The sequence below is a fragment of the Microplitis mediator genome, chromosome 2 (assembly GCF_029852145.1).
Source record: "Microplitis mediator isolate UGA2020A chromosome 2, iyMicMedi2.1, whole genome shotgun sequence".
NCBI classification, from domain to species: Eukaryota; Metazoa; Arthropoda; class Insecta; order Hymenoptera; family Braconidae; genus Microplitis; species Microplitis mediator.
Window position 1 is genome coordinate 13,186,514 of NC_079970.1, and position 15,220 is coordinate 13,201,733.

Sequence of the window (15,220 nt, forward strand, 5' to 3'; positions counted from 1 at the left end):
ATCCGTCCCTCTCTTTGACTAATTAATTTGGTAGGGATGAGTTTTCCGGGGTCGAATCGAAGAGTTATAAGGGAGTGCAGTGCCAAAAATCGAAAGAGTCAATCGGATGACCGAAGCCGATGGACGCCTAAGTGAAAGTTAGTGAACGACTAGAGTGATTGGACGCATCATCTACACCATTCTATACGAGGCAAGACGAGGACCTTAATAATCTGAAGAAATAACAAACCCGACAATCGAGAACCAGAACAGCAGATTTACCTGTAAGTAAAACTGGACGACAGTTGGAGAAATAGCTGGACATCAGCTACAAGTCTCATCTGGTTGCTGCTGCAAAATTCATCAAGGTAAAATTATAATTAATTAAGGCCGGAATTTATATTCCAATGGCAGAATTAATTATAATTAATTTAATTAATATCTTTCCGTTGGTTCTCGCGTATATAAATTGGAAGTTGTAGGCCGTTGGCCATTACAACCACGCGTCTCGTCTTTTCAAAAGTTGTCGCGCCGCTCTTATTCGCTATATTGTGTTTATAACTCCGAATTATTTTATCCGAGGCCTTTGGCTGGAATAAAAAATTTTCCGCGTGAATTATTAATTAAATAAATTATAATATAGCGTCAATAAATTAATTGAGGCCGGAATTTATTCTATTCTAGTGGCTGAATTAATTCATAAATAAACTTTAATTTACTTGAATCCGTCAGTAAAATTCAGGACCCGAGTGACGTCAACTCAATGGCCGAAATTCTAGTCAATTCATAAGTAATTCTAGTCGCAATTTAATTATAAATTAATTTTAAGTTAATTAATTAAAATATCTAAATAAAGTGAAGTCATAAAAAGGTCGCTAGAATTGTGATAAATTGTTATTGAGTAAAATAGAAAGAAACGGATTATTTTAGTGTGAAGTAAATTAATGTATAAAAATAGTGGTAAAATTATTGGTAGAAAATTATAAGGAAAAATTAATTAATTAATACTTAATTTAAACAACAAATTAATTAATTAAAATGTGTAAAATCAGTGAGTTAATTGGAAATTATGGAAGTGATAAATTGTAATCAGAATGAGTTAAGGTGAAAATTTTATATTGGACTTTTAGTTGAATTAGAGTCATGAAATTTTGGGTGAAAAGATTGTGATGACATTGGAAGTACAAAAGAAAATAGAGTTTTAAATAGAGTCAAGTAATGTTAATTAAAAGAAATTGTGGTTGTGATTTAGGTCCGGTGGACAAAATATAAGTTAGGTTTAAGATATGTCCGGTGGACACTAGAATTAAGAAAATGCGGGTTAACGTCCTGTGGATGATTTTTAAAATTAGCAATTAAGGAAAATAAGGTTTAACGTCCGGTGGACGGTTTTTTAATCAAGGTTATTAAGGTTCAAGGTTTAAAACGTCTAGGAGACGGAATTAGTTTGTCATAAGTTTAGTTGGTCATAAGGTTATTAATTGTTATTAAGGAAAAATAAATAATAAGCAAGGTGCTTGATTAATAAGAAATTGGAATTAAAGTTTTAAATAAATTTATTTCAGCCTGTTCATTATTCCTCTCCTCTCTCACAAAATTATAAAATTTACGAACGACCCTGAGCATATAATAAAATTACATTAACATCCGGTTCTGGAAGGCCGAGTCCATCTTCCAGTGGCGCTCTAATATTCGTCTATAATACTTAGGTGTGACCAGACTTAGCAAGCTAATCAGTCTGTCATAGGGTAAACCAGAACAGTATTGTTATTATTATTGTTGAAGTTTAAGTTCTGAGAAATAATATTAAATAGTTACCATAACGATGCAAAAACTTTTAGTAATGCTTAGTTGATATTACCACTTTCTAATACACTTATCCAAAAAATTAAAGGAACAAAAAAATTTTATAAATTTTTTAGCGATTTTTGGAAGGCTGTATGTTGGTGAAAAATATTCGTATCGAAAAAATAAAAAAAGCAAATTGAAGCTTGAAATCTCTAGTTTAAAGATTTTCCAGCAAAATATTTTTTTTGAGCCACGGTTTTTGCGGAATCATAAGAAAAAGGTCGAGACAAAATTTTTCTGAATTTTTTGGTTTTGTTTTTTAGGTCTCCGGGGCCGGAAAAAATTTTTTCAAAGAAACGAATTCATGGCTCGTTTAGGAAATTTACTCAGCTACAATTTGATTTTTTTGTTTCTTTGTACGACAATTTGCTGCTGAGATATCAGCCTTTAAATGGAAAAGGATCCTTTTGTCTTTGATTATTGATATCTCAGCAAATAATGGCCACACAGTGATTTAAAGAGCAGTTCAAAAAACTTGAATAAATTCCCTATAAGCTCCATTTTTGATTTTTTCAAAAAAAATTTTTTTTTATCCTTGATATCCATTTGAAAAACCCTTAAAAAATGGCCATTTTCTGGTTTTTTAGTCAACTCATCGCTACTCTGCAAATATTGATAAAAAAAAATAATGTTGCCAGGTAATTTTACAGCTTAACGTACCCTTAAAAACCCTGGAAATTTTCAGATTGATCCATTAAACCGTTTGTTCGGGCCGATTGCTCAAAGTTTTACGAAACAATTAAAGGAACAAGTTCTGTTCCTTAATTTGTGTAATCATTACCAAAATGAAAAAAACAAATTTTTTCGGATTTCCTTTCATTTTTGTGTTAATTATCCAGTAAATGTAAGGTAAAGAGAAAAAAAAAAAAATTTCCGAAAAACGAAAAAAAAAAAATTGAATAAGACGGAAAAAAAAGTAAAAAAATTGTTTTTTTATCTCGTTTTTCGGAATTTTTTTTTTTTTTTGTGTAGGTTCGAGCACTATGATATAGTATAAGAAACTATAAATATTAGTTACATTTTTCTCATACTCATCCCTTTATAGTTACCAGAACCATGCACTTTTCTCTCAGTGCGTCCAATAAAAACTAATTTCGGAAATAACGGACACGGTTTTCCATTTGGGATATAACGCGGCTTATAAGCGTAGGTTTGTGGACACGATAGCGTCTACAATTTTATATGGATTTGAATGAGACGACATAATTTTTTTTTTTTTTTTGTGTTAGAATCGAGGTTAGTTCAAAAGTTGTGGGTATTAAAAGTTTTTCAATAAAAAAAAAGAAGAGCCATCCGGCCTTGCCCAGAATGGAGAGGTCGATTTCTTATGTAAATACAATAAAGCTTCAATAGTGTAATTAACACTTATTTTGTGAGCTTAAACATGAATTTCAAGGAAATGAGTTATGCCTTATCATTTAGAAGTTATTAGAAGACGAAGCTGCAAAAATAACCTTTTTTTATTTTTTGTGAAATTTTCGATATCATCAAATTGTTAGAAAAGATGTTTAAAAAAATCAAGTGTTACAGTGAAAATTAAAGCTAATCGTCCAAATTTTGAGACATTTTTTACAGAATTGAGTTATCATTTTCGGTTCAAAAGTTATTTAAGGACAAAGCCAGAAAATTCATTTTTATGAAAATCAAAAAAAAATTTCAAACACTCACAACTTCCAAACTAATCGACTGATTGGGCTCATCTTCGAACTTGATCAAGGTAATCGTCCAATAAATAAGTGTATAAAATTTCATTAAGATCCGTTAAGAATTGCGGGCGCTATCGTGATGACAAGACACGTTATATCGTATATATATATATATATATATATATATATATATATATACATACACATACATGTTTAAACTTTTGAGTGGATGGTATATTTTGTCTCTACTAGTGATGGCAAAATTCTTTGATAATTTGATCATGAGACCCATTGCAATAGTCCGATTTCTAAAGAAATCTACCTAAAATCGTTTGTTGTCAATTCCCCTCCAAATAACTTGTTTTGAATGAAATGAAATAGCTCATTTCTGTTAAAGATACCTAAAAACTTATGAAATTAGATTTGATTGTTGTTGCTTTACTCTCTCTTTCAACAATTTTTTGGATCAAATCAATGATTTCGAAAAGTATTGAAAAATTTTTGAATAATACATTGCAGGACAACTCCGTTCATAGCATCTCTTAACTTAGAAAGTAAGCTTCAAATTACGCAATTACTAGTTAATGTAAAAATGATACTTCATTCATTATAACGTTCTAACGCAACTAGATGATTATTATAAATGTTAAGCATTGTAGCCTTGATAGCGCTTACAATTTTGGTTCAATGGTTTTTTCAAGTTTGGAAATAAGCTACATCAGTTAATCAGTTTGGAAGTTGTAGCTGTTCGAAATTTATCAGATTTAAGAAACAGATTAAATCATCATTCGCTGTTTTATCGATAATTAGTTCCGAACTTGTGGTCTTGACTGTTTTACATAAAGGCTTCTGGGCTTGAAAATCATGAAAAATTTCTAAGCAAAGTTTTGTTTTGAAGGTACTTTTATCTGGAAGCTTGAAAGTTAATCATTTAGTATTGAGAAATTTACTCCCATTTCGGTTGCCAATTAACTTTTTTTCATTTCAATATTTGTTAACTTAATTACAGCTGAAAGGAGATAAGGGATTAGATGGATTACCTGGAATACCTGGCAAAGATGGTCAAACAGGGCCACCGGGACCTCCAGGTCCTCCTGGTTTATCTCTCGTTGGCCAAAAAGGCGAGCCAGGAATCAGCAGAGGTCATATTTATGGGGATAAAGATTATTATAGATCGCATCAAGGTATATTTTTTCATGTTATAACCTTCTACTAGCAAGTTTATTTTCACTGTGACCCCAATAAGCTAAAACTTGATCTTACACTCACTATTATCTTGCGTAGAATCTGAATGAAAAATCAAAATCAATTTTAAAATATTTTTCCGATGATCTTCAATCTTTTTAGATGATTTTTCTTAGAAAAAATGTATTTTCGTTTTTTATACAATAGCATAAAGTTTAAAGCAAGAACGAAAAGAAATGTTTTTTATTGAATCAAATTATAATTTTTAAGTGACTTTAAAGAAATTTCCTTTACAATAATTCACTTCAATATCGATGGCTTAAGTTACAAATGTCGTAAAACATTGAAGTTACAGTCAGTCGGTCACCAGACAGACGTCCGGAGATGTTCGTCAGCTGACTGAATGTTCTGCATCCGCAAATCCAGTACGAAAAAATTAAACAATTATAAACCGTCCAACGTCATATCTCAGGTTATCCTAGCGAACGTCGTTGAGATACGGATCTCATGCCATGTCGTGAATTTAGACTACGTGCCACGACTATGTTCTCGGAAATCCTTTATCTGCTTGAGTTAATCTGTTGAAAAAGTTTTCTCCATCTGAGTGACCAAAGTTTTATTATATATTACACAAAAATAAATAGATAGTACTGATTAGTGTTCTGAGCAGTAATCGACGGAATATATAGAGAAAAATAGATTCTCATATGACTGATTCAGATAAGAACAGGAGTAAGTCATTGCTTAACACGGACTATTACTTTTGAAACAGTAACCAGTGCTGTGCTATACAGTAAATAAAATATATGACTGGTTACTGTGAAAAAAGTCGTCGTTCATGGTTCAAGAGTATATAAACCTCTCAGCACAGCTCTTGTTGTTGTATAAAATGCGATAGCTTACTATTTAGTGACAGGAATGGTTACTTAGATCTCGAAGTTCTTATAAACCTCCAGAAAAATAGTCAGTCCTGTTTGAACATGAACTATTACTAAATTCATGTGTGTCTTAACTATTCTTGACACATCAGACACATATGAAGTTAGTAATGACGACTATTTTAACAGTAACCGGTCATATACGCTCGTGTCAAAAAAAATCGGTTTATCGGTTGACCCTGCGGGCCAGCCCTAGAACTTGCCGCTATTTTCAACCTCCTTGAGCTCGAAAACATTATTGTAAATACATTTTTGAGCTCGAAAATACTTTTGTATGCCGCTGTTTTCGGAAAAAAACGTAAAAAAAACAAATTCCAAAAAATGTCAAAAAAAATTTCGAAAACAAAAACTAAGTTTCAATGTTATTTTCTTTGACTTTTTTTTCAACATTTTTCAAAAAATTTTTAACTTCCTGCTAAGAAAATTGAAAATTTTCAAAAATTCGGGAAGTTATTGGTTTCGGTCCAATTTTTGAAAATCGAATTTCCATCAGATCTTGACGTTTTGAAATTCTAAGGAGCTATTCTGACTAATTTCGAGATGATGTCCGAGTGTATGTATGTGTGTATCTACGTACCTATGTAAATTCTGTCGAACGGATGAACTGATTTTTTATCATCAAGGTGGCATTCGACGTGACTTGTCAATATCTAAAAGCTACCTCAAACGTTAAAACCAGTTAATTAGTTCAAAAGATATCGGCGCTGAAAAATTTAAAAAATAACATAAAATGTTATTTTTTCCCGATAAATCAATATATAATGTGCTAAAATATGTCTGAAAACATAACAACTCTTTATTTTTATAATCTCTTTCGATCATCATATAATGTCATTTAACTTGCTCTTTAGTTTAAATTATATTATCAACAAAAACATTAAAAAAAACACAGTTTTAATATTTTTCTCGGATATTTCATAGATTATTACTCTGACCTTAGCCAAAACTCATTTAAATCTTGATTTTATAACGAAAACCGTCTTACAAATCGCGACGGAGACGCAAATGTGTCTGGTAAACCGTATGCGGTCACCCACGTGTGTATAATTAGGTTATAAATTCAAATCTAAAAGAAAATAAAAATAATAATTCAAAATAATTAATTTTAAACGATAATTATAATATTAGATTAGAGATTAAATAAATGAATGAATGTATATTTAAATCAGGTGTGCCTGGATCAGCTATTTAGGCTCGGTTAGTGCACGAGAGCGCCAGCCCGTTTTTAAAAAACGGACGAAAATAATTTATCAGGAGGAAAACTTGCGAGGAAAGATCCGAGCGAGTAGTTTATAGCAAGGCGGATGGCAATCGAATGAAATTATAAACAATGAAAATATGCAAGAGATTTACAGTAAGAGATGACAGAAATAATAAGAAAATGAAATTAGATGAAAGGGAAAGGACCCAGGAAAATAAATATTAAATTTTCCCCGAGAGCTGTTGGTTTACACTTATTTAATTTCTTATAAGAATATCCAAATTTCAAATATAATGGGTGTATCACAAATATAAATAATTAAGCCCCTGGGGGTAGAATCGATACAAACTCAAAATCCAAATTTAAATTCAATATTTAAATTAATAATAATAATTAATAAACCATAATAATTTTCTATAAACAAAATAAATAGTTAATTTATTAAAATTAATAAATAAAAATAATTTATCACACCCTGATTAAACAACTGAATTCGACCGAATTAAAAATTTTAATTCTGTTCTATTCTGTCGAATTCTGCGAAACAGAATTCAACTGAATTGAAAATTTGAATTTGAATTAAACAGAATAAAAGCGATTTAAAAATTTCAAATTTGTTTTAATTCAGTTAAATTCGGATTCAGAACCAGAAATCGGAGAATTATTTTCGAATTAATCAGAATTAAACCGAATAGAATTATTTTAATTCGTTTTAATTTGGACAAATTTTGTTTTTCCTGCCGAATTAGACAGAATTCATTTTTAAGTTAGGTACCGACTTAACAGAATTTATCTGAATTAAATAGAATTAAAAATTTAATTCTGTTTAATTCGATCGAATTCAGTTGTTTAATCAGGGCAATAATATACCCGGGTTACCTCTTTACAATTTATAGAGGGAGAAATATACGTAGTTCTAGCGTAACTTACGGTATAGCTACCGTAACCTACGGTGGTGTAACGGTAGCTCCACCGTAAAATTACGGTAGAACTACCGTAAGTTACGGTAAACCTACCGTAAGTTATGGTAGAAGTACCGTAAGCTACGGTAAAAGTACCGTAAGTTACGGTAAAAGTACCGTAAATTACAGTAAAAGTACCGTAAATTGCGGTAAAAGTACCGTAAATTACGGTAAAAGTACCGTAAATTACGGTAAAAGTGCCGTAAATTACGGTAAAAGTACCGTAAAATTACCGTAAGTTACCGTAGAAGTACCGCAAGTTATGGTAGAAGTACCGTTAAACTACCTAAGTTACGGTAGAGCCACCGTAAAATTACCGTAAGTTACGGTAAAAGTACCGTGAGTTACGGTAGCTTTACCGTAAGTTACGGTAGCTCTACCGTAAGTTACGGTTTTTCATTGTGGTGATCATCATTAGGTGTCACGTTGACCCTCCTCTCGAGTGCATATTTCCTTTAAAATATTTACATGCAGTTATAAATCGAAGTACAGTTATTAGGCAAATGTAATACCGTTAATTTATAATAATTAATTTCCATATACCTCACTCGTCGATTTTGCCAAGCCAAGATATCATGATAAGTCATCTCATGTAAAAATATTTCTGCATCACCGACCTGAGAAAGTTTTTGTACCTGTTACATTAATAACAATTAATTAATCACTCGATGCATCGATGAAAAAAAGTTTTTATAGAAATTGAGTAATTTTTTATGCTATTCTTCAGTTACGTTGGTTATATAATATATATATATAATTATGATTATAATATATATATAATTTGTAGCAAATGATCTATTTATCTTCAAATTTGGCTTCCGTGAATGAAAAAAATTTATTAAAAATATTCAATTTCATCGGCACTGTTATAAATAATAAGTTTTTAAAATTTATAAACATTAACATAATCTTAAAGTTAGTTACCTTGTAAGAAAATGTTTTCGTAAAATCACCCAATTGCTGTACAATTTCATAAATTAGTACAGAATAACCTTTGAGTCACTTTTAGTTCTCTAACTTATTATTTTGGGAATTGATGCTTACTTAGGATTTTATTACTTGAATCGAAAATTTACATGGCGCCATCTGCCAAGCAAAGACAAAATGAATCGATAGAAATGGTGTGGAAATAAGGCCCTTACATTTACGCAGCGTGGATTTATCAGAACTTCTCAAGTATGAACAAACATGTCCTATAATTAATCGCGTAAATTATTTACCGTGAACCACCGTAATGCGGCAGTGTATGATAGCTAGTAGGCTGTATTGTAATCAACAGTAAAGATATTACTCATAATAGTGAAGAACCAGAACTTTGTTTTGATGATCGCACAAATAGGTACCGTATTTTTATCATAGTTCTACCGTTAATTTACCCTATCTTGCAGTCATGAAATGGCAGGATTGAGGTAGAATTGCGGTAATATTATGGCAGAGGTACGGTAAAATACGGTAGAACGACCGAAAATTACGGTAGGATTACGGTAAATAACGGTAGGGTTACGGTAAATTACGGTAGGGTTACGGTAGATTACGGTAGGGTTACGGTAGATTACGGTAGGGTTCCGGTAAATTGCGGTAGGATTACGGCAGGTCTACGGAAAGACTACGGAAGGATTACGGTGAATTACACTAGAACTACGGTAGGATTGCGGTATGACTACGGTAGGGTTACGGTAGAACTACGGTAAGATACGGTATGTTACGGTATATTACCCTCGTACCGTAATCTACGGTAACTTACCGTAATTCGACCTTAATATCGGGTCCGCCAGGGATAAATTCATTTGTATAAATAATTATTACTCTTACAATAATTATAAATCACCAAAAAAACATAGTAGTTAACTGACCGCTGGGGTAAATAATAAATGTAAATTATTCTCACAGAAAATAATAAATAACAATACTTCGGGTATAACAGCTTAAATAATATTGATAATAATTTAGAATTATAATTTAAATGATAATAATTCCGATTATAATAATTATTATTCTCGTCCAGGAATTATTCGTCTGAACGATCACGTCGTGGTCTCAGGAATTTTCTTTCCCGGACACCGCGTTTTAGCTATAAATATAAGTATAGATATATATACGTATATATCTATACAGTAAAGCGATGTACGCGCGCAATTTTTAATTACAATTAAATATTAACTAAAATCTCACTAATAATAATTTTCCATTACTTATGTTGCGGGTATATGTATCATTCAGGTTATAAAACAATGCAATTAAATTTATTGCGTGAGGTGCGATTCACCCACTTGAATCTTTAAAACACGATGACCAAAAACTACCGGGGAGGTTAAAGGCGACAATGCACAAAGAAAAAAATGCAAAGTACTTACTTTTTACTGCGATCAGATTAATCCCAATGAAATCAAACCAAAATCACCCGGTAGATGTCAGTAATTCTCGTCAAACTTAAGTACTGCATACTCAAACCACAAAAGAAAAAGCAAGACGTATTCAAAACGTATTTATTCAATTATCCCGTGTACAGCGGTTGCTCTGTATCATTCTCCGCACCTTTCTGGGTACTTTTTGGGCCGGCTACTTGTTGGCCACCCACGTGGCGGAACAATCGCCCTTAATTATTATAATTATTATTTAGCCCGCAATTGAATTTAAATTCAATAAATAAGTTATACAAACGTTTTTCCCTAGCCTGAATGATACATAGTAAATTAAATACATATATCTAGTATTTATTTATGGAAAAATTACAATTTTAAACTATATAATAAATAAAATAATAATTATTGAAATCATCAAATCAGTATCCATATCGTAGAGGAAAATATCGATTTCTTCCTTACCCTGCGGCCAGTATTTGTGAGGACCTCGATACTTGGATAAAAAGTTTTCCCAAAATAAGAGAATAACAATTATTGGGGCATAATGTGACCACACATTCTGTCGCCAAACATTGTAAAATTATAACTGTCAACTTATAACTAGTAAAAATTAATGATAATTATTTTTAAATTATAAATTAAAATACTTGCACACACGTGTTCGCATTCACGCTGCGCGCATGCGCCATTCTACGAGCAAACGCTGTCTCCGCACCGGCGTGATGAGAAAATGCCCGCGCAACGACTCAAATTTGAACTTAAACTAAAATAATTATCAACTAATTATAAATAAATTAAGTCGTTACGTGACACCCCCCCCCCGCCAGGCCGTGTTTTAGCCCTCTAAAATACGGGCGAGACTCTGCATTTCCCTCGCCGGCACAATCACCTGAAAACCTGAAATTCAACATTTATACCTGGATCTTTTATACCGGGTATATAAAAAAAATCAAAATCATTTCAAATCAAAAGAAAAGTAATGTAACCAAAAAAACCTTAAACGAAATGTTGGCTAACCTGTCACTCACCCACTCGCTCGAACCGTCAGTGGAAGGGAAGGGGTGAACAAGTTCTACTTATCTCGTCTACAAAGAAAACACTCAATAATTGATGGGTTGCACTGTTTTCATTTTTTTTTTTTTGCAACAAAAACTCATCGATAACTAGTACACCAGGCGTCTTACAACAATAATAAATACATAATAATGAAGAAAAGAGAGAAAAAAATGTAAAGTTATTAATAAGGGTGCAGTAGCTCGCTACCCTATGCTGCCTCAAGGCCGGCCACTTTGAGATCACTAGGCCCCACTTCGTTCAAACAATACACACGCCGCATGCGCTCGTCGTTGGTTAACCATCCAAGCCATGGGAGGGCACTTAATTGGTCTTTCGCATCCCCGTGGCCTCTTGGGCATGTTCCATTTTGTAGCCGTTGTGCACAAACCATGCACCGCCCACGCGCCGCTAGATGGAATTGGCCATGAGCTCCTCGGCATTCGCCGATATGAAAACACAGGCATTCATCACAGAATGGGCGGTCCTCCAGGGGTTGGTTGATGCATAACCTCGCCGGATGTCCAGGTTGCCCACATCTGGCGCACCCCGGTTTCAGGTCCGCCCGACGCGTCGAGTGGCTTTTGATAGCTTTCACCTTCTGCTGCAGTAGGAGCGTGAGATGTGCCTTCCAAGTGGCGGAACCACGAGGTATCATGCCGATACCATTCTCCTCGTGGTAGGTCTAGACGTACCTCATGGTCTCCTTTTTGGTCAGTGGCATTCATAAATAATCGTCAATTATTACATCAATCCCCTGAGGTAATAATAGTATAGAATAAACAAGCGACAGCGATAGTTATAGATAGTAGTAGACAGTAGTGAACAGCAACAGAATAGTGATAGTGATAGATAACAGTAGATAAGCATAGATAAAGTCAAGTAGCCACTATAGATAAAGCATTGAACCATGCGACTGCGTCAACCTGCCTCTGAAGGATGTTTTCAGCTCGTTTAACCAATTTTAAAAATTTTACGTGGCTGCATCCGATATATTTGCCCTCGGGGGTCTCCATTTCGACAATTACTGGAGTTTCCACCTTCGCGATGACAAATGGGCCCGCATATCACGGTGCTAATTTACCCACTACCTGCTCACTCTTTTTTGACAAGGCGTCAGTAGGTTTATACACCTGATCACCAATCTCAAATATTATATTACGTCGTTTTTGGTTATAATAAGCCGCGTATCGTTCGGACGACCGTCGAATACGTTGATTCACAATATCTCGTAATTCTACCATACGATCCATACGCTGTATCCAACCACTGCGATTGACGTCATTATCAACGATGACGTTACTATCGCCTGCAAGTTGACAATTTCGGATAGTACACGGATTATGACCCAAATTCAAAAACGCGGGACTCACACCCAGTGACTCATGGACTGCGGTGTTATACGCGAACTGGAATTCATGGATATTTACATCCCAGTTGACCCTTTGAACCGGGTTAGCTTGGGTATGATACGGTGGGGTGGTAGTATGCTGGATATCACACTCTTGAATGAGCTCCACGACGTCTCGATTTAAATATTCACGGCCATTGGCGGTCCAAAATACGCGCGGTACGCCCCAAAGGTTAATAACGAACTGTCGAAAACTTGTAGCAACAGTTTTTCCGTTTTTATAACGTGAACGGTAGTGTATCGTCAGGTGTGGATAAAACAGGAGCTTCCCCAAGAGCTCTTTTAAGTGACTGGAAAGACTCTTTTTCAGCCTCAGTCTATCTATGGGACATTGTGAAAGAAAGTAAATTCTCAAATTAAAGTGTAATAAACCATCAATTTTACTATGGTTCTGTAATAAAAATCACTAAAAATACTAATCATTTTTAATTTTCATTTATAGCTAAATTTTATTTTTTATTTATTAATAGATGAGATTTTCAAATTTACTATGGGTCGTTACAAATAATCAGTGCTACAATACGACTTGAGTGTATTTCCACTGTAAATTTCTACAACGTATCAGTATAGTTCACAGATAATATGCACCCATAGTAAATTTGCCTGTAAATTTTTCACCGTGCATCTGAGAAATACTTGATTAATGTAGATAAGCTTCTGATTTGTTTGCTAAGAAAATCAAGTACTTATTGATAAGAAATGAAGAATGTTCAGGACCAATCATTTAAAAAAAAAAATCGGTCTACTGGTTAACCCTGCGGGCCAGCCCCAAAACTTCCCGCTGTTTTCGAGCTCGTTGAGCTCGAAAACATTATTGTGAATACATTTTGAAGCTCTTCGAGCTCTAAAATACTTTCGTATGCCATTGTTTTCTAAAAAACCATTTTTTAGCATTTCTTTCTCCCACGATGTCTCGCGAACGAATTAACCGTTTTTGATGGTTGAGGCAGCAATCGACGCGTTTTATTAAGTTCTAGAGCTGATTAGATTTTGAAATCGAATGATTCAATTTTTTTGTAGATATCCGAAAAAAAACGTTTTTTACTATTTTTTAAATAAACGATATCTCGTAAACGAATGGACCGATTAAGACGGTTCAGGCGGCAATCGACGTGTTTTATCAAGTTTTAAAGCTGATCAAATTTTGAAATCGATTTATCTAGTCGTTTTTAAGAAATTTCAAAAAAATAAAAAAAAAATTTTTTTTTGAATTCTTTCGTCAACGGTTTTTCTGGAATGAATGAACCGATTTTAATGGTTGAGGTGGCATTCGACGCAGTTTGTAAAGTTTTAGAGCTGATTAGATTTTGGAATCAATCCATCGAGCGAATTTAAAGTTATTAAAATAAAACATTTTTGGAAAAATTTTATTTTTGAAATATCTCCAAACGCACCCTACCGATTAAGCTCAAATTTTTTCAGCTTTAAGATATTAACAAGCCGCATCGAATGACACCTCAAAGATCAAAATCGGTTCATCCGTTTAAGAGTTGTGAATATTTACATACATACACTCAGACATCATCGTGAAATTAGTCAGGATAGCTAGCTTCTTAGAACCTCAAAACGTCGAAATCTGATGGAAATTCGGTTTTTGCAAATCGGACCAAAACCAATAACTTCCCGAATTTTTAAAAATTTTCCATTTTCTTAGCGGGAAGTGAAAAAAAAAAAAAAACTCAAATGATCTAAAAAATATCAGAATCACGGTAGATTATACTGGTTGTCCTCCTAGATGGTAACAACATCCATCTAGATTATACTCAGTTACATTTCAGCAATTTTTTTTGTAGCGCATGCGCGTTTAGTATACTAGATACGCATGCACTACAAAAAAAAATTGCTGAAATGTAACTGAGTTAAATCTCAAATAGTACTGAGTATAATCTGAGATGGTACTGAGTATAATCTGAGATGTTACTGAGTATAATCTGAGATGTTTATGAGTATAATCCAGATGTATGTTATTACCATCTAGGATGACGACTAGTATAATCTAGCGTTGTATAATCTGAGATGTTACTAAGTAACATCTGGGATGGAACTGAGTATAACGTCGATGCAACTCAGTATAATCTAGAGTTTACTGAGTACTATCTGAAATTTTTTTTACGTCGGATGTAACTGAGTGTAATCCGGGATGGTAGCCAGTACTATCTTGTTCTGTTCATGTAGCTTCGTAAACTTCCCGAGGATACGTATTAGCTTCGGTGACAGTGTAAATGAGGGATTCAGTAAACACAGTCAGCTACGATAAATAAAATATAGCACGCACAGAATACAAATTTTATAAAGAACATTATATTAAATTAAAGCTATACACTGGACATTGTATGACTAAAATCGTAGTAAACTTATCATTAGGCTCACCCGTTTAAGTTCGTAGGGAGCTCTGAAAGTAGAATAAAGACCTCACTAGATGTCTTCAATCCTACTTTCTTGATTTATTGTAGATGTTAGCCAGGGCTTAGGTTCCCAAGCTCACTCTAACTCGCACTTTTATATCCTAAATTTGATGAGGCCGTATTTGTCAAGCTACCGCCTATAACAAAATTACATTATGGTCTAACGGGCCTCTGACAGAGCCTAGGGTAAATTGAAAAGGTTCAAAATTCAAAACGTACTGTTACAACA

At 33.5% G+C, this 15,220-nt stretch overlaps 1 protein-coding gene across 5 annotated transcripts in view; it reads left to right on the forward strand.

Moving 5' to 3' along the window:
* LOC130664099 (collagen alpha-1(XVIII) chain-like) overlaps nucleotides 1–15,220 on the forward strand; it is an 826,723-nt gene that overhangs the window by 554,031 nt on the left and 257,472 nt on the right. For all 5 annotated transcript variants that reach the window (XM_057463858.1, XM_057463861.1, XM_057463863.1 and 2 more), the window contains one exon: nucleotides 4,483–4,657. In XM_057463858.1, the coding sequence (XP_057319841.1) occupies nucleotides 4,483–4,657 (175 nt within the window). The remainder of the gene's footprint in view (nucleotides 1–4,482; nucleotides 4,658–15,220) is intronic.